Below are 18,919 nucleotides of genomic sequence, written 5' to 3' on the forward strand. Positions count from 1 at the left end.
GCTGACAGTAGTCAAATGTTTAAAAGGCTAGTCGAGCCTGTCAGTTATGTTGTGCATTTGCTGTTTCTTCGGACTACAACATTCCCCCTCTAGGAAACACTTAGATCCACGATCTTTGCGCATGCACATGTGTTTGCATTGTAAGTTGCTCTGGATAACAGCGTCAATCCAGGTAGAATACATAAGGATATGCATGGGGGGGGGGGCCTACCTTGCACTCGGTCTCGGCCTGCTTGCGCTTGGACCGCTGCAGCTGCGCGTGGAGGTCCTTGTTCTGCGCCGTCAGCAGCTGCACGCGCTCCTGCAGGCCCCGCCCTTCCTGCTCCGCCCGTCGCAGATGGTTGCCTTGGATCTGGTTCTGGGCGGGACCATGAAGAGTTGGGGTGGGGGGAGGGGGGTGGGGGGCAGAGAACAGAGGGAAATTAATGGACGCACCCTGCGTGGGCGTGTAAGCAGTCAGCGGAAGGACAGGGGTGAGCCGAATAGGTTTTGGGCCCGCAAGTAGGACGGCAGTCAGACATGATGCACACAGTAATATGAGTAGTCACCCCTGCCCTAAGATTTAATCATTCTCTGCACACTAATCTGCACCCAAATCAGAGTACACTGCATTTCAACACCTCTAGAGATTTACATTCTGTTCCGGCATATTCCAGTGTCAGTCAAGCACAATTGCACAAGCGATTCGTCAAATAAAAATAAGCAGAAAATTAGAAAAATGTAATCTAATATTAAAATGGAAATAATATAGACTTTCATTGATAAAATATTTAATTAGAGGGTACAGTTCTAAGCACCTGTACTGTACATCTGTCAAATTATAACTGATACCACTGACTCGCTCTCTGAAAATGCTTTCCCTGTGTGTAACAGCCAGCCAGATTGAAGCCGTTACCTCCTATTAGGGAAGTTAAAGAATATCCTAATGCTTGAAAAGGGCCCCCTTATTCTCTCACAGATCTCCACCGCCCCCTAAAGTAAAACGATCGTCATTACATGTTGGTAACACGCAACGTGCGCCAAAACAACACACACACCAAAAAAAATCATGGGTGCATTAACCACTTAGTGTCAGGGCCAATAGTTCGGCATGCAAAACAGAATGCGGTTAGTGCAACGCTTGCATTCTCTGTGTGCTCTGTCCCCTTAATATCAGAAACTCAACTAAGCTTTAAGAGATTCACTTGGTGCTGTATGCGCAATTTGGCCCTGTGCTGCACTGCCAAAATGAAGGTGATAAAAGTTTCAAAGTTCCAGGCTGATAAATGTCCACTGTCTATATCAGAGGAAGTCTGGTGAATACGAAGCCTGCAGCGTGAGCTCCAGACGGCGACGACGCTTCGGGAAGCAGACGGCGATGGCGGCGGCGGCGGAGGGTACCTGCGTGTCCATCTCCATCATCCTGTGCCTGTTCTCCCGGAGCTCCGCCTGGACCTCGGCCTCCCGCAGCCGGACGCTCATCAGCTCGTCCTGCAGCTCGCTCACCGCGCTCTTCCTGGGGCTGTCCTTCCAGCGGCCCGTGGTGCGCGCCAGGTGTTTCTGCGACGCGCGCGCGCACGTGAGAGACGTGTTTTAGCCACTCCATGCCAATGTCGATACGCGCACAGGCACACGTACACACAGACACGCATGCAGACGCAGAAATACAGACACATTCACAGACACAAATACATACAAGCGCAATACACACATACACACACACATCAGAGACGTGTTTTAACTACTTGATGCCAATGACCACATGGCACAGTTTTCACGCAGGTAGGACAGACAGACACACACATACACAGATACACACACACAGATACACAGACACAGACAGACAGACAGACAGACACACACACACAGGTCCTCACCTGCCAGTGCTCCTCCAGGTCCTTCACCTGCTGCCGCAGCTCTTTGAGGCCGGTCAGAGCCTCGGCCTCCCGCAGCTTCACCCCGATCAGCTCCTCCTGCAGCTGAGCCACGTTGCTCTCATCCGGGAGGGCCGTGTTCCTCTGCACCACACACGCACAGTCACACACACACACACACACACGCGCACGCACACACAGTCACACACAGTCAGACGGCCCGAGAACCAGCCTTAGTCAGGAGAAACACGGCAACGCGCGGCACCAGAGCGCGTTTTAAGCTTCCCGTGCCCGCCGTGATGTCATCACGCCCCCGCACGCACCTTCTCCATCTCCAGCACCTTGTCCTGCATCTCCTTCATGGCGCACTGCGACTCGGCCTCCTTCAGACGGGCCTGCACCAGCTCCCGCTCCAGCTGCAGGATGAAGTCCTCCGTGTAGCGCGGGTTGCGCTTCTCCTGCAGGGGGCGATAGAGAGGCGAAAGGCTGAACACCCCAGGACCAGGCTGGCGTCACACGGCTAGTCGCGCGGTGCATTGTGGGGCTCCTCTGAAGAGCCGTGGTTTTGTCTGGCGATGTCTTGATGGGAGTGAATGTGTGGAGCAGCCTCAGACGCTTCTCTCCCATTAAAACGCCAAGAGGAAAATAGGAATTCATTAGGACTCACAAAGCTCATTTTATTTCCCCCTTGCACCGTTGCACTGCTGCTCAAACGTAAACATAACAAGTCAGAACCTTTCATGACCCGAGTCGCATTTCAGGGAGCAAATCACAGCACTCAGTGGCGGATTCAAAACTCAGCAGTCTTTCAATGTAGCAAATTAACGATCGCTTGGCACAGAAACGCTGCTTTACATAGAATTCATACGCACGCTCTCTTCCACATGCTGCCAGCAGGGGGCACTGTGTATAACAAACATAAATCACAATTACACTTATCCAACCGATTCAGACAATTACACAGCACACATTTGCATGCATACAATCCATTTATACAGCTGTACTCTTGTTGTTGTGCATTAAACAACAGTACACATGGCGAATGAGAGGCATCAATTGTAAAGCGCTTTGGATAAAAGCGCTATATAAATGCAGTCCATTTAGCTGGATATTTATTGAACCAACTCAAGAGAATAATGGCATGACCACCACCTAACAATCAAACCTTTGAGCCTTTTGCACATTGCACTGTTATCCTTTCCCTCGTGTTCAACATGCTACCTGACACTCTGCCTTCAGAATATTACTGTACTCTCCCCTAGTCCCACTCCTGTGCGCTCGATTTCAGCAGACAACCATTATAAATCAGTCCGCCTCTCCCTGCAGCACAATGAATGTTTAATGGTGACTCACTGTAGGAATCATAAAACAACATTATGTAAAACACCACATTATAGCAGGCAGGCAACAAGTTACATTATGATGCCTGCATGCAAAATTAGCCTATTAATAGTTAAACACCCCTCTCTGCTGTTTAGCCAAGCACCGAAAGGTTTCGGTTGCTCGAAACAGGGCTCCCAATCAGCGTCATGCCATCCTGAGCCAATCGGAGGGCTTCTTAAATATTCATGAGGCATTTACTGCATGCAAATGATAGCCCAACAGACTGTCAGGGCATGCATGTAGAATGGTTCATTAGGACTAGAGTAGCAGACCACCATAATTAACTGAAGGTCCTACCGATGTAACAGATTTGCAAAATAAACTTTTAAATCAAGTGCAAACAGGGAGATTTACGGTTATCTTCTTTCCAGTTTTTATATTTATTCAGATAAAGGAATTCCAAAATTGAGAACGCATTCTGAACTGAAGACCACTAATGGAAATTATTTCTGAAAATCTTGTGAGAAGACAGACTTTGATGCAACCTAATAAATCTTGCATTAAAAGCATTTCTTCTTTCTTAAATTCAAAATGCAGTCCAGATATTTCTTTTAATACTTTTTGGATCCCCATTTTTGAATGCAAAATTAATTGTGCCATTTAATGACCCTTAATCTCTTTTTTATGATGGTGCTTTCCAAGAACTGTGCCAAGAACATTGCATCTGTACACCTCAGGTTAAAAAAAAATAAAAAATAAAAACCGTTTCTGAGCTTGTGACGGTAGAGGAGATCAACATTAGTGTCAATGCATCCGTTTATAATTCTCAACTTATCTATAAATTGATTCATTTGTTGTTTCTAAAAACAAAACAATGTTCCTAATTTACTGTATTTATTTCTCTTTCCAATAGAAATGGCTTTCTTTTTTTAATGCAGGAATTGTGTGCAATACATTTTTGCAACATGCTTGTGTAAATCTTCAGGGTAATGGGAAAATGCACAGGTAAATATAAGCAAAGTACAATATCTACATTAATTTTCCTGTACTCTTGTTGTTGTGCATTAAACAGTATCCCTCTCCATCCCGTAGTGAGACATTTTAGTACTATATAATTTCACTCTTTACCCAAACATCTTTAATGCGTTCAAAAACAACAGTACATTCAAAACCATAGCAGCTGCATTGCTGAAGACCCATTGTTTTTGTTAATTGGTGCAAATAGTCTCGCTGTAAACGAATCACTCCCGTGAAGTCAGTTTCCAATCGCATTCGTGAGACGACACAGCCATCGAGTCTTCGCCTGCCCATACCATCCCTACCACCGGGGGGCCGGCAGATTCCGACGATAGAGTACCCGGTGCGTGTACGTGCATGTTTCTGCGATCTCCCCCCCCCCCCCGCGCGCACCTGCCCGTCGTGACGCCCCTCGGTGGGGGCCGCCGAGCGGCTCCTTACCCCTTGTGGCTGCTGCCGCTGCTGGAGCTCGCGGAGGGCGATCTGGGCATGCTCCAGCTGGGCGCTGGCCTCCTCGCTCTGCTGCCTGACCGTGGCCAGCTCCCGCTTAATAAGGTAGTTTTCCTCGGCCTCCTGGGCCCTTGTCACTTGTCCCTTGGGACATAATCGTCGGGGGGTGAGCAAGGCGCAAACAGGTGTGACCGAAAAAAAACAAAATGGGGGGGGGGGGGTCGGGGGGAAGGGGGGGGGGGGGGTCGGGATGCGACGTGCCAGCATGCCATCTAAGGAGGGGCTCGAGGCTCTCCTCTAGGGGCTTGGGCCACCTAAATTACGCTTTCTGATTGGTCGGTTTCGGATTGGCCCCCTTCTGGTTGGTTGGAATTACGTGGGCATGCGGTTGTCCTGACGTTCATGCACTGCCCCTGTGTCCCTGAGCTTCATTCTGTCATTGCTCGGCGGGGGAAGTTACCTCACATTTACTTTGACCCCGGGACTATAACAATCAAAAGGTAGTGACCTGCATGCAAAGCTAGGGGGAGCTAGAGGCCTCAGAGAGAGGGAAAGGCAGGCAGACAGACAAGGAGAGCGTAAAGATATACCTGGATCAATCTATCTGCCAAGGAAGCACTTTCCTACAAAAGGGGAAAACAAATCCATAAAGAAGCACAAAAATAGAGAAGAACAAACCAAAGAATAAATTTCAGCACACAAAAAGTGACAATACTGATTTTTGACAGAACACACAGAATGTTCCTTTTCCACCCTCTTATTTTGGCTACATTTATTTCCAATTGCAATCGCTTTTGTCTCTCTTTTTGTCCATAATTTAGTCTAGGAGGTGTTTAACTTTTTGTTAGCATCTGAGGAGGGTGGAGAAGAGACAAAGCCAGAGATGTGGTGGCACTGAAGTGTGGGCAAAGTGGTGGTGAAGCGGACAGTGGATAGCGACGTAGCGCGCGGTGACAAACTTCAGACAGCGAAGCAGAAGACAGCCAATGAGGGCCAAGCAAAGGCAAGCTGGGCGCTACTGTACTTATAACTACTTTTAATATGTTAGAGGAAAGGCCTTAAGCTCAGCAGCGCTTTAGCAAGAAAAGACCACGCTGGCAATACTGTGGTATGGGCGTATGCGTTCCTCCAAGCAGTACCCCAAACGTCAGTGTTATTAGCAAGTCAGTCCGAAGCACGCATCATCTGCAGCCTTGTGTTGGCGCACAACCTGCTGTTGCATACCAGATTAGGTGAGCATCATTAGGAGGCAGGAGCCACACTACAGATCCCAGCATGCACTGATATTTCAGCTGTCAGCCTATCAACATCCGGGATGTCATAGACCAACCTCGCTCATTAGTGTCACGCGTACTGCAGGCGTCATACAAGGTTCCTTTTCAAAGTTACAGTGCGCACACTTCTAAATGTAAAAGCCTTAGTCGATTCTGACTTACCTGTTCAAAAGTACACTCATAATTACACCCGTGTACGAAAACGAGAGTCGCCAAACGTGCAGGCGCCTTCCCAAAACGGAATGGTTTGGACCACGCATTACTTTTAATATCAGGCAGCAACGAATTCTTGAAAAAGTGTCCAGTGTTTGCAAGCGTTTTAGTTTAGTAAACCATACATACTGTAGTTTGCAAAGCCCAGTTAGTGAACAAGATGCATGGTTTAGTACACAAATCATACCACGCACACTGCACACCACGCAGTCACACAGCCACCACGCAAGTCATGCACACGCACACATGCACACTTCGCAACACCACACATACTACATACACATATAGCATTTAGCAAAGCTCTATCCAAGGACTACCACTTTACATAGCCTACTGACTTTATACAGCTGAACTGAGCACGCGTAGACTGCTCAAGGTACAACGCAGTGTCCTACGGATCGAACTCACTTCGGTTACGAGCGCAGTCTTACCACTGCCCACTACCGTCCTTTCCCACACACACACGTGCACACACACACACACACACACTCTGGAGGAGCATATGCAGATGGCGTGCTTCTCTCTCGTATGAAAGCCCCCGGTTGGTTGGGCGATATGCAGGATGAGGGGCGGAGTCACAGCAATACTCACTTTCTCCAGGGTGTCAATTCTCTGCTTCAAAAGCCTGTTCTCTGTACGGAGCCTCTGTAAGACAGTTGCATCTCACAAAGTCACAAACAGGAAATAACATCAAAGTGCTTACATGGCCACTAAGCAACTGTGTCTTCAAAAGAACTTAATTTTAGAAGCAGCAAGCAGAGACGAAGATCCGGAGCGACTATGAAGTAACGGACTGAAGGAAGGAAGCGATAAATGATTTGTTTCCGATCAGGCACTGAAACCAACTTCAGTGAAGGTACTGGAAGGTAAGTTGCTCTGCCAGACTATTTTATTCCTGTATTGTCTCCATAGGTGAGGCAAGAGAGACATTCCAGGTGACGTTCAGTTCTGCTGCACCAAATGCAGTTTTCATCTTCCATTGTGCCTACTGTAATTGATATCCCCACAGACCACAGTGGAGGACTCACCTTGATTTCCACCTGCTCCTCCATCTCCTTTGTTTTGATTGTAGTGTAGTCCTTCTCTAACCTAATAACATAATATCAGAATACATCATTAAACAAAAGCCACAGGAGGAATTTCACCCCATGCCAATTCACTTTTTCCACACACAGTTACGGTCATTTAACCTGCACTGAAACTCAAGTACAGAGATTACGTACATACTGAAGGATCTTCTAGCAGTGAACAAAAGAATTCAATTGAATTGTTTAGTGCCACAATCCATACTTTCTCTTTATTTCAATGAATGGGTGTCCTTGGTTTTGGATTTGGATATTGCAGATTTTAGCTGCAATTCTATCAATTAATCAATTAAAAATGCAACCTCTTTCAAAAGGAAGTTACCCACCAATAAAAATTATAGAGAATTAAAGGGTTAATTATCGGAGAACTGATATGGGCAATCGCCTAAATGAATATGGAAGAGCGCCTTGAGTGGTTCAGGGCTGGAGTGCTACGATACAACCCTGATGTGCTTTGGTTCATGGAAGACCCGCAGATTCCACCTCTACTGTAATGATGGACCCCAACGGAAAACCTACTTCTTCATCTTCTTTGCGTTGTACTTGACTTGATACGCGATCAGGATCACCCTGTCAGGGCCGCTGTCCAGCTGCTGTGGCACGACCTTCTGAAAGTGCTAGAACAAGTACAGGGCGGTCAGTTAAAAACCAAGTATAAATCGTGTATCTGTTGATGTCACGGTTGTCAAAGTAACCAAGACGGACTGAAAAGACAGCGGCGACGGCCAGGCCCCGAAACGCGGGTGCGAGAGGCTCTGACCTGTAACATCCCCTCCATGTCCAGCTGCATGAGCTCCCCCTGGTTCATCTGGAGAATGGCCAGTCCCACGCGGAACACTATCTCCAGGCCCTGCGGATTGGAGTAGGACACAAAGACGCTTCACCTCCATGTAATACCCACATTCGGTCACCAGGGGGCTCCCCTCAGCTACTTTTACACAGGCACGCTGAGATTTTCACAATATTATATTATCAAGCACGGATACTCAAACCTGGCTCTCGAATCCAAATCCGGCCCTGGTTTTCTTTTCCGCCCAACTAATTAACTTAAAGCTAGCGCTACTGACTGGCCAGGCTGGCTTCACACCTGAATCCCAGGTAAAGGGAGGGTGGAAAACCAGAAGTCCTCTGCCCGCAAGGAATGCGATTTGAGTATCAGGGTAATGACACATTGAAAAGCCACAGTTCTCAGGGAGACACTATTACAGTCTCACAATGAAGAAATTATTTTTATTACGGCTTTTATTTACCGCTTATTAAGGTAATCTTCTATTACTGCCACCATAACCCTACGCTGTCGTCAGGTGATCCCCGATCAACCGTCAGGGACATTCTGCGGAAACCATGGTGGCCGCGCACGCGACTGACCTCGCACATGAATATGTCGAAGATCCTCGTGGCGACGGGAAGAGAGAAGGAGGTGAGGAAGATGGTGAGGAACCAGGAGGAGGCGTACATGGAGGTGTGGAAACTCTGGGACTGGAAGTGCTGGTGGAGCTCCGGGAGCTGCTCCTGCAGGAGGAAACGCGATCAGGCGACAGGACAGCAAACAGCATTCAGCAGAAACGCCCACACCCAAGTTTTTAAATGATATTGTCTGAGTCACACGCACATCAATTATCTTCATTATCGTAGTCATACTACCAGCTAACTATTGCTCACCATCTTAGTTATCCATCCATTATCTATACCCACTTATCCTGGGCAGGGTCACAGGGTAAGCTGGAGCCAATCCCAGCGTGCATTGGGTAAGTCATACATTAACCAATCAAATCCACGATTTCCATTACCTCACATGCGTACCGCCAATTAAATCCCGTTCATAAAGTCAGCCAAACAATCAGTTCCATAATTTCACATTATACCACCAAATAAATCATGTTCATAAAATTACAGATATAACCCAAAGCTAAATAATATTCAAAATCCTACACGGTTACCATAAATTATAACCATAATCCTAGAGGGATACCACCAGCAAAATAATATTCCCAATCTAACAGGTACACACACAAATAAAATAAAATCATTTTCATATTAATAACCCTATTGGCACAGGGGGAGAGGCAGATTTCATAGAGGACCAGTGCTGTCTTACCTGGATCATATACTCAAACTGGTACATGCAAAGTCCCAGCTCGGCCATGCTGGGCTTGAAGAGCTCCCTCAGTCTGTAGTCCTGCATCAGCTTCACAAACACGCAGAAGGCCTCCTCCTCCGGCATCTGTGCACAGACGAGAGAGCCTCGTGAGGCCTGACTGTGCTGCACTGTACAGCAGTGTACTACACTGAGCACAGACAACAGTCACATGGCCTGAATGTACTGATCTGTACTACACTGTACTACACTGAGCACAGACAACAGTCACATGGCCTGACTGTGCTGCACTGTACAGCAGTGTACTACACTGAGCACAGACAACACATGTCACAGTCACATGGCCTGACTGCTGCACTGTACAGCAGTGTACTACACTGAGCACAGACAACACATGTCACAGTCACATGGCCTGACTGTACTGATCTGTACTACACTGTACTACACTGAGCACAGACAACAGTCACATGGCCTGACTAATGCACTGTACCATACTGTACCGACTGTACTACACTGCCTGAGTCTGCAGTGCAGGTCTGTGCACAGACAACAGTCACATGGCCTGACTGTACTGGTCTGTACTACACTGCACACAGACAACAGTCAGATGGCCTGACTAATGCACTGTACCATACTGTACTGACTGTACTACACTGCCTGAGTCTGCAGTGCAGGTCTGTGCACAGACAACAGTCACATGGCCTGACTGTACTGATCTGTACTACACTGAGCACAGACAACAGTCACATGGCCTGACTAATGCACTGTACCATACTGTACTGACTGTACTACACTGCCTGAGTCTGCAGTACCTGTGCACAGACAACAGTCACATGGCCTGACTGCACTACACCGTGAGTCCACAAAATCTGTGCACAGACAACAGGTCCCACGGCATGACTGTGCTGAACAGTTCATCATTATTTATGACCTGAGACAACACTTAGGAAATGACTCCAAAAAACTGTCAGAACAGCATGAAGCTTCTATTCTCAATGGCAGACTACCGTAAGGGACGTGAAGGTGTGTGCGTGTTTGTGTGTGTTTGTATATGTCGGGCTGGGGTGAATTCAATCTCAGTTCAGTCGAGCCGAAATTCAATTTGTTAACCGTAAAAAAAAGCCCACAATGTTCAGCAAGCCTTTTACAACCAGTGAATTAAATGGCAATCCATTTCCTGAAACGACAGAATTTAAATGGAATTTACCACAACTCCAGGGTTTATGTGTGCGTGTGTGTGTGTGTGTGTGTTTGTGTGCCTGCGTGTGTGTCTCCGTGTGTGTGCGTGCGGGCGTGCGTGCATGTGTGTGCGTGCACATGCAAGTTGAAATGTTATTACATTACCTGCATGAGCAGCAGTCCGACAATGAATGCGCTTCCTTGACAGTAACCAACCTCCCGGTCCACGAGAGAGTACGCCTGCGACAACAAGGAAGTCACCTCAGGTGAACAGCCAATCAAGCGAAAGGGAAGCTCCTTGCCCCGAGACACACAGCGCTGCAGATAGTGCCTTTAATAGTTAAGGGCGCTACTGCAGACATCACACTTTTCCATCCTACCTGTGAATGAAGTCAGAAACCACAGAAACCCTGCCTCCGACTCAGCTGAATAATGCATATGCACAAGCATTCAATTATCTTCTTGATGCCTGCTGCCAGGTAACTGCCAGCTCCTGAAACCGATAGCACTCTGGGCAGTATAGCATCCTACCGTTAGCACTGAGGACATGGCATTAGAAGCTTAACTTCTAATGTTAGCACGGCTACCGTCATAAAAGATATTTTCATAACACAATAATGAAAAGAGATTATCGAACTGGATGCAGAAAGAACCGGATAATGCAGACACACGTAATGTAATGAGGCACAGCATAGTTTCCTCTCAGCACAAACACTCTGAGATGGGAAATATGGAAGTGCCTTGAAGGGATACCGTAACTTAAAAGATTACCAATTTTGCCTCGAAAGGCCAGCAAGGTGGCAGCAGAAATTAGGGCTTCCTTTCACGTGGCCTTTTATAGTGTGACACATTTTCAAAGACAACACCTACATTTCTGACAAAACTAAACAATCTCGCGTGCATTTAAAATAATTTAAAAAATAGGCCGCTATTGTGTTTTATGCTAGTGTGCCGTCAAAACTAGATTATCACCAAACCTGAATGTTTGCTTACCTAAAGGTAATCCAAAGCAAAAGGGTGGCAGTATAATTAAACTAGAACACAATCATAGCTGCAAATTACACTGGAACAGAACTGAAACACACGATTGGAATGTGATAATTCAAACAGGCGTGGCCAAAACAGGAGCAACAGGCTATGGCCTAACAAAGCCAATCTGACCTGTTCCATTTCACCTCCATGCCTTTCACCTTTCCCTGCACCCGGCAATATTACTCCAGAGTCAAACTAATGCGGTATTCAGACAGGGGGAAATTCCCTTTATGATGGACGGTGTCAGAGGGCCTCTGTGAGGGACGATGTCAGAGGGCCTCTATGAGGGACAGTGTCACAGGGGCCTCTATGAGGGACAGTGTCACAGGGCCTCTATGAGGGACAGTGTCACAGGGGCCTCTATGATGGATGGTGTCAGAGGGCCTTTATGACTGATAGTATCAGAGGGGCCTTTATGAGGAACAATGTCAGTGGGCCTCTATGAGGGACGGTATCAGAGGGGGCATTATGAGGGACAGTGACAGAGGGCCATTATGAGGGACGGTGTCAGAGGGCCTTTATGATGGACAGTATCAGAGGGCCTCTATGAGGGACAGTGTCAGAGGGGCCTTTATAAGGGACGGTGTCAGAGGGCCTCTATGAGGGACGGCGTCAGAGGGGCCTTTATAAGGGACGGTGTCAGACAGCCTTTGCGAGTATCTCACCTTCATAACGTTGAAGAGCACCTCCTGGCCCAGGCTGTCCTTCTCCTTGAAGAACTCGTGCTCAGGGTATGTCCGGGCGATGTCTCTGCGGATGAGCCTCTCACAGGGTGACGACATCTTCAGCAGCTCCGAATACTGGTCCTTGATGGGCATGTTCTGGGCATTGCACAGCAGCTGCCACACTATAGCCCTGAAGTGGTGCGGTATCCCCTTCCTCACCAGCTCCTATGAGGGACACATCAACAAATGCTACAACTCTAGCACTGGATGCTAACAACTAGAACACTAGATGCTAACGACCATCCCTTTCCTCACCAGCTGCTATGAGGGACACATCAACAAATGCTAAAACTCTAGCACTGGATGCAAACAACTAAGCACTAGTGCTAACAACCATAGCACTGGAAGCTATCAATTGCAGCACTCAATGCTAACGACTATAGCACTGGATGACAACAACCAGCATTGGATGACAGAACCGACAATTATCACTGATATTAATCAAATTGTCTGTTACACTATAATTAATTCTGACAATGGTTAGGGATCTGAACAAAACAGCTCTTAGTTGGTAGCCCTGGTTTTGTATGTTTTGCTAATCTGCAAGATGTCTAGCTGGTGGCTTAAGGATCAGGTAGCGTTTGATTCAGAAGGTGTTTTTGCAAGCATTGAGATTTCGGGCAACAAACAGCTACTTTGGGTTGCCTCGGTTGGGAAAATATGCCTGAGATTGTTTCACAAACACGGAAAATCGATCTTCCTTTGCAACCTGACTAGATGAAAGCAAGAATAAAAAAGAAAACCTCGTTCTCATTTGTGCCCACGCTGATCTCATGCTTTCTGTACAGCGCGAGTACCTCTGTCACAGATGATACAATTTTGCGCCGCTATATTTACCCTTGACGGCGATGCTAGCTGGAGAGCCAATTTTCCCCCTCAGCAGCAGAGTGGATGTTATTCAGTTAATGCATTTCCTCCTCTAATGACCCACTGAGAGACAACTGGCAAGTGTGACCGGTTCGGTGGCAAACAAGATTAGCTAGCTTATTGGGTTTTGACTGAGTCTGGATCTGGAATCCGTGGAAGGAGAGTGGCTTCCTCAACCCACCTCATCGCTCTTCTCCCAAACGCAGAGGCCAAGAACAGGTAGTTCAAAAGAATACAGCAGTCGATAGCAAAAATAATCTTAAGCGAGTAGAAAGAAGCATCCCAAAGTTACTGGAAGTGAAATCAAAAAATTATCTCCAGAGTGTGGGGTGTAAATATCAAGTTCCACAATCTGCAGAAGACTTCAAGAAAAACACTAAGGCTGTACAGCCGGGTGTAAGCCCCTTAACAGCTGCAAGAACAGACAGGCCTGATTGGAATTTGCCATGAAATTCGGAGATGAGCCACAGGAGTTCTCGAACAAGGTTTCATGGGCCGATGAGACCAAAATAAACATCGATGAAAGCAATGGAAAGGCTTAAGCGTGAAGAAAAACAGGAACAGCCAATGATGAAAGCACAGCACTTGAACAGTCAAGCATGGCGGGAGGCAATGCCCGGGCTTGGGCCCGTATGGCTGCTTACGGAATGGGCTCTGCGTTCTTTAGTGGCGATTTAACTGAAAATGGCAGGAGTAGGACGATTCTGGATATACACAAATGGATCTTGTCTGCAAATGTAAATAAAAATACCACCAGACTTATTGGCCAGCAGCTTATGCAGCAGGAGAAAGACTGAACCAGAGTTCAACAAACTACTGCACTTAACGGTCAGACAACTACTGCACACTTAACAGGAGCTTCAACAACTACTGCACTTACACAGGAAACATCAACAACATACTGCACACTTAACACAGGAGAACATCAGAAAAAAAAACATACTGCAGACTCAACACAGCAGTATATCAGATAGAAACATACTGCAGACTTAACACAGGAGTTCATCAGACATTAAAGGTGGAAAACGTTCAACTGGCCAAGTCAATCACCATATTTGAATCCCGTAGGCAGAAACCCTGACCAATGAGCACAAGCTTGAAACAGGCCTGGCAAAGCATAAAAGCCTGCCAAAGCACCACAAGTGAAGAGTCCGGTGATGTCAGTGAGACAGAGGTTTGATGCAGTTGTTGCAAGCAAGGATTCTGTACCGAAAAAACCGACTTTTTCACATAAGAATTATCTAATTAACTTTTTTAACACTGACATTGTTCTGCCTTGTTTAATTACATCCCTGGTTTTAAGAAATCTTAAAAAGCTTAACCCACAGAAAAATCTTAGATCTTAGAAAAAAATCTCAAATCATGCTCATTTTCATAAGCTGTCATTTTTTTTTCCAATGTAAAGCAATTCAGGTAAGGTGCCTTGTTCAAGGGGAAAAAGATAGCACACTTAACCTAAAGATTGAACCTGGAACCTCTGGGATGTAGGCCCAGTTTCTTAACCATTACACCTGACGAGCCATCAAGCCTCAGTTTGCACAGCATCGTGGGATAACAGACACAGAACATATAACGTATAAACCCAAAGGAATTTGCCTTGTGCAAACATTAGGCTTTACATCTTTAGTCCATTTACCCAGCAAAGAGCCTCGCACGGAAAAGCACACCCATCTTTCCCTCCTCTCTCTCAGAACCACCCAACTCTTAGGAGAGGGAGAGACACGTGGATTGCGTTGGCAGAACCGTCCACTACGTTGTAGAGAGAGAGAGAGTGAGAGCGAAGCACGTGACTGCAGAAAGCACTGTGGACAGGACGTACGACTGCAAGAAGAAAAAAGGCACGGCCAGCCTTCATCTCAACAGGAAGCAGCCGCGCGAGGCGAGAGGAGGTTGCGATTTCAGTGTGTTCAGTCGCACAGAGGCACGCTCGGCGGCTACGTCCTCAGTAGGCTAACAGTCAACACCACACGGCCGGGTAATGAGCAGTTACATTGGTAGAAACAGGACACTCTTGATTGGTTGACTGATGGCCTTATTTGGTAAAGAGTAGCGATCGTCTCCGATTCCCCAGGCTTGATGAGTTGAATATTTAAAGAGACAAAACCAGAGACAGACGAACTACGGAAACACTACCGAGGGAAAAGCGTCTGGCTTGTATTTAATTGGAACAGCACAAAATATTCCCTAAATCACATTTTCCACCCCAGTAACCGTACACTTAGACGGTTGTGGGAATGTTTGCTAATGAACAAAACAAGAATGGTGAACCCAAAATCCTCCTCAAATACTCCTCAAAGGAGTACTGCTGAGCTCTGCGCAAAATAATTTATATCAATAATTTTCCAGTCTTAAAGTGACAGTGAATGCACATATGTGTGCAGGGAGTAATCATTTCCAAATGAAAAACCCCCTCGCTTCACTACTCATGGGGGGGAGGGGGGGGGGCTTTGATGATTCGAACAGCCTGACTTCAAAGCCGCAAGGGAAGATTCCCAACGCAAGTCCCGCACGTCGCATATTTATTAGCTCACGCGCTTATTTATTCCTTCTTTTACCTTGAGCTGCTTCTCCCTCTTCTTGCGCACGTCCTCCCAGTCGTTGACGATGCGGCCCCACAGGATCCAGGTGTCCTCCTCCAGGTGGGAGAGGTTGGAGGAGGCCGAGGAGCTGGACACCAGGGAGGCGCCGCTGTTGCGCCGCGAGCCGTTCACCGAGCGCAGCGACTTGCTGTCCGTCTCCAGGAGCCTGAGAGAGCAAACACACGCATGACCATATGCACACACACGCATACACACACACACATACACACACGCGCGCACGTGAACATGTGCACACACACATAAGCATACACACACGCACACACACATAAGCACACGCACGCACACACACGTACACAGACATAAGCATACACACATGCACACACACATGCACACACACGCACACACACATAAGCATACACACACGCACACACACATAAGCATACACACACGCACACACAAGCATACACATACACACGTGAACATGTTCACACACACGCACACACACATAAGCACACACACGCACACACACATAAGCATACACATACACACGTGAACATGTTCACACGCATGTGCACACACACATAAGCATACACACACACACACACACACAAGCACACACACGCAAGCATACGCACACGCGCGTGAACGTGTTCACACACAAGTGCACGCACAGGCACGCGGACACACGCACGGGCACACACACACGTAAGCATACCCACACGCACACAAGCGGCGAGGTCAAACGCCGGTCTCTGGCTCCCACCCACGTCTGTCGACAGTGCAGAACGCGTACTCGCAGTATCACACACAGAACAGTTATACTGGCGTATGCCAGTCGTCATCACCACCGTGTGCAGCGCTGCACGGACTGTGCACAGAACCAACGGGCTACTGGATACGCAAACACGAGCCTTCAGCACCTACCGTAAAAACGACTTTCACGAGCGCACACACGATAAAAACAAATTCCTAAAGCAAACATACGGGAGCTACACACGCACACGCAAGTGCACGCACACGCACACAAACACAAATGCACACAGCTTCTTCTGACCTTTCATTTGCAGCGGCAAAAGAGGCTTAATAGAGTGAGGAAAGAAGTCAAATTCCAGGTGTAGCACAAACTGTCAATCAGACACAGTCCGTTTGCAATCAAACCCCATTTGTCAGTCATTTTCCTGACACAGAAACACCAGAATCAAATCTGGGAGAAAAACGTAGGCCTGACATTGGACGCAACATTAGGTATTCCACACCACGCAGGCCCCTGGTGTTTGGAAGCAAAGACATCACATCTTGGCACCATCTTGGCAGATGACAGATCTAATTCTAGACAAAAACCTGAATGGAATCGGCTGCAGCACAGAGACTGAGCTGCATCCCGCTCCTCCTCCTCCCCGGTTCTGGCGATACTTGAGGCGAAAGTCGCGTGCAAGTGGTCAGACTGCACACGGAAGAAAAAGGGGAAACAAATGGTCTGTGCAATACCGCTAGGAGAGCCTCAGAGACTATCAACAGAGTGCCAAGAAACCCGTTTGCACAATGATTCGGGATCCGGTAGGTCTCACCTCACATTATGGCAAACAGAGAAACCAGGGGCTCAACAGAGAGACCAGGGGCTCAACAGAGAAGCCAACGCCAATAAGAGCAGAGGTCAGGTTCCAGGGTCCGTTTGAGCGAACCTTCCACGATTTCCCTCTACACGCCGTCCGCCTGCCTGTACGCACGCACGGCCGTGTTACACGCTAAAGGGGGGTTCCGCTAACGTGCTCCAGAGCCAGAGACGGGCTAACAGGTGCTGCACTCTGAGAGACCCCTGCCTCCCCCTGAAGAGCACGGTGCGTGACGTTACACAACGGAAACAGTCTTTGTCTGACATAATGCTGCACGCTTGACCGTAACGGAACAACTTAAACGTACGTGAAGAAACATAAGAATAATTCACATGCATGTCAGTTGGATAAAAATGTAAAAAAAAAAAGGGGACACTTTGAGAGAACAGATGGCAAGACTCCCATGTTCCCAACAGGGGGCCACTAAAAATGTGGGGCCTCGAAAAAATTTTGTGCAGCGATTATTAGGCCTGTGTGGACAGTGCTGTGTAAAATGCCTGAAATGTAAGAGAAAAAATGAATTCACAAGCAATTAAAGGGCTAAACTTAAAACATGCAAAGGAAGTCAAGTGCAGAGTCACCATTCTTTAAAAAAGACCTAATCAAACGATCACTGTCGCGTGCTGGATGACAATATGAGCATACAGGCACAAGCAGGTCAAGGGAACCCTTCCGACAGGTTAAACAGAAACACCAGGAGGAGGAGGCGGGTGAGAACAGGGCAGGACGGCACGGGCCACGAACGGTTAACAGCGGACGGGCACCAGGGGGTGGGGGTTGGGGCGGGGTGGGGGGGAGCCGTAACCGAATCTGCCGCGCGAGAGCGGACCGGCGCACCCCTCCTCCTCAGCGGGCCACAGTAGCCAATGATAGAGCGGCGCAGGCGCCGAAACTCGATCTCGGAAAAAAAAAGGAAGGCTCCCGCTCCTTGTGTAACGTCACCGCGGAGCTTGGGGATGGCTACCATTACGCCCCCAGACGTAACGGGATTCTAGAATAGGGGGAGTGTAAAATGATCACATTTAGCGTTAGCAGCCACTGCTAGCACCTTTTTGTATTTGTAATGCTATTCCATGCTCCGTGTCGCACGCATTTCAGGTTCCGCATATTTTTTACCTCCTTTGACCCATGTCCCCGTTGGGCTTACAGCAGAGCAGATGGCACCAGGTAACCTCAAGCCAGGGCTGTGTGGAGTCTCATATGAGCTAAGAGAAGAAGCACCTCAGGTGCGAGTGGATAAAAGGCCCTTTGGGAGACTGCTCCATCCACAGCACCGTCTCCTGTGAGCATTCAGAGAGCGCTCAGCGAGCGTGCTCGGCAAGTGTAGTCAGCGAGCGCGCTCAGTACGGGCGTTCGCATTCGGCGAAAACGTTCCGCCCCTCCGAAAAACACACGCAGTGTACTTCCATTGGGGTCTTGCACAGTCACAGAGAACCTTCTCAGAGTGCGTTTGGGGCGACTGCAGGGTGACGGCTCTGCGAGCAGGTCTCCTTCACAGCAGGGTCAGCTAAGCTAAGGCGATAGGTAGGAGGGAGGGGGGCTCAGTGCGGGTTCACGCACAGCAGCAGACTTCGCAGGCAGCGCTAACTTCAAGCGGGCCGCCTGGTTGTGACTGCGGCTCGCGAGCGCTGAGAATTTCCTCACGCACAG

At 47.9% G+C, this 18,919-nt stretch overlaps 1 protein-coding gene across 5 annotated transcripts in view; it reads right to left on the minus strand.

The window, feature by feature from the left end:
• Positions 1-18,919, minus strand: part of LOC135252479 (ecotropic viral integration site 5 protein homolog) — a 71,262-nt gene that overhangs the window by 23,353 nt on the left and 28,990 nt on the right. For 3 of the 5 annotated variants that reach the window (XM_064330577.1, XM_064330576.1, XM_064330578.1), the window contains 15 exons: positions 15,672-15,861; positions 12,190-12,414; positions 10,658-10,732; positions 9,314-9,439; positions 8,584-8,727; positions 7,976-8,065; positions 7,735-7,832; positions 7,159-7,219; positions 6,722-6,775; positions 5,234-5,266; positions 4,635-4,787; positions 2,177-2,311; positions 1,857-1,997; positions 1,381-1,539; positions 212-358 (listed from right to left, as the gene is read on the minus strand). In XM_064330577.1, coding sequence (XP_064186647.1) covers positions 212-358; positions 1,381-1,539; positions 1,857-1,997; positions 2,177-2,311; positions 4,635-4,787; positions 5,234-5,266; positions 6,722-6,775; positions 7,159-7,219; positions 7,735-7,832; positions 7,976-8,065; positions 8,584-8,727; positions 9,314-9,439; positions 10,658-10,732; positions 12,190-12,414; positions 15,672-15,861 — 1,831 coding nt within the window. The remainder of the gene's footprint in view (positions 1-211; positions 359-1,380; positions 1,540-1,856; positions 1,998-2,176; positions 2,312-4,634; positions 4,788-5,233; positions 5,267-6,721; positions 6,776-7,158; positions 7,220-7,734; positions 7,833-7,975; positions 8,066-8,583; positions 8,728-9,313; positions 9,440-10,657; positions 10,733-12,189; positions 12,415-15,671; positions 15,862-18,919) is intronic. The other 2 variants (XM_064330580.1, XM_064330579.1) reach the window with 1 other exon arrangement.

The sequence above is a fragment of the Anguilla rostrata genome, chromosome 4 (assembly GCF_018555375.3).
Source record: "Anguilla rostrata isolate EN2019 chromosome 4, ASM1855537v3, whole genome shotgun sequence".
In the NCBI taxonomy this organism is placed as follows: domain Eukaryota; kingdom Metazoa; phylum Chordata; class Actinopteri; order Anguilliformes; family Anguillidae; genus Anguilla; species Anguilla rostrata.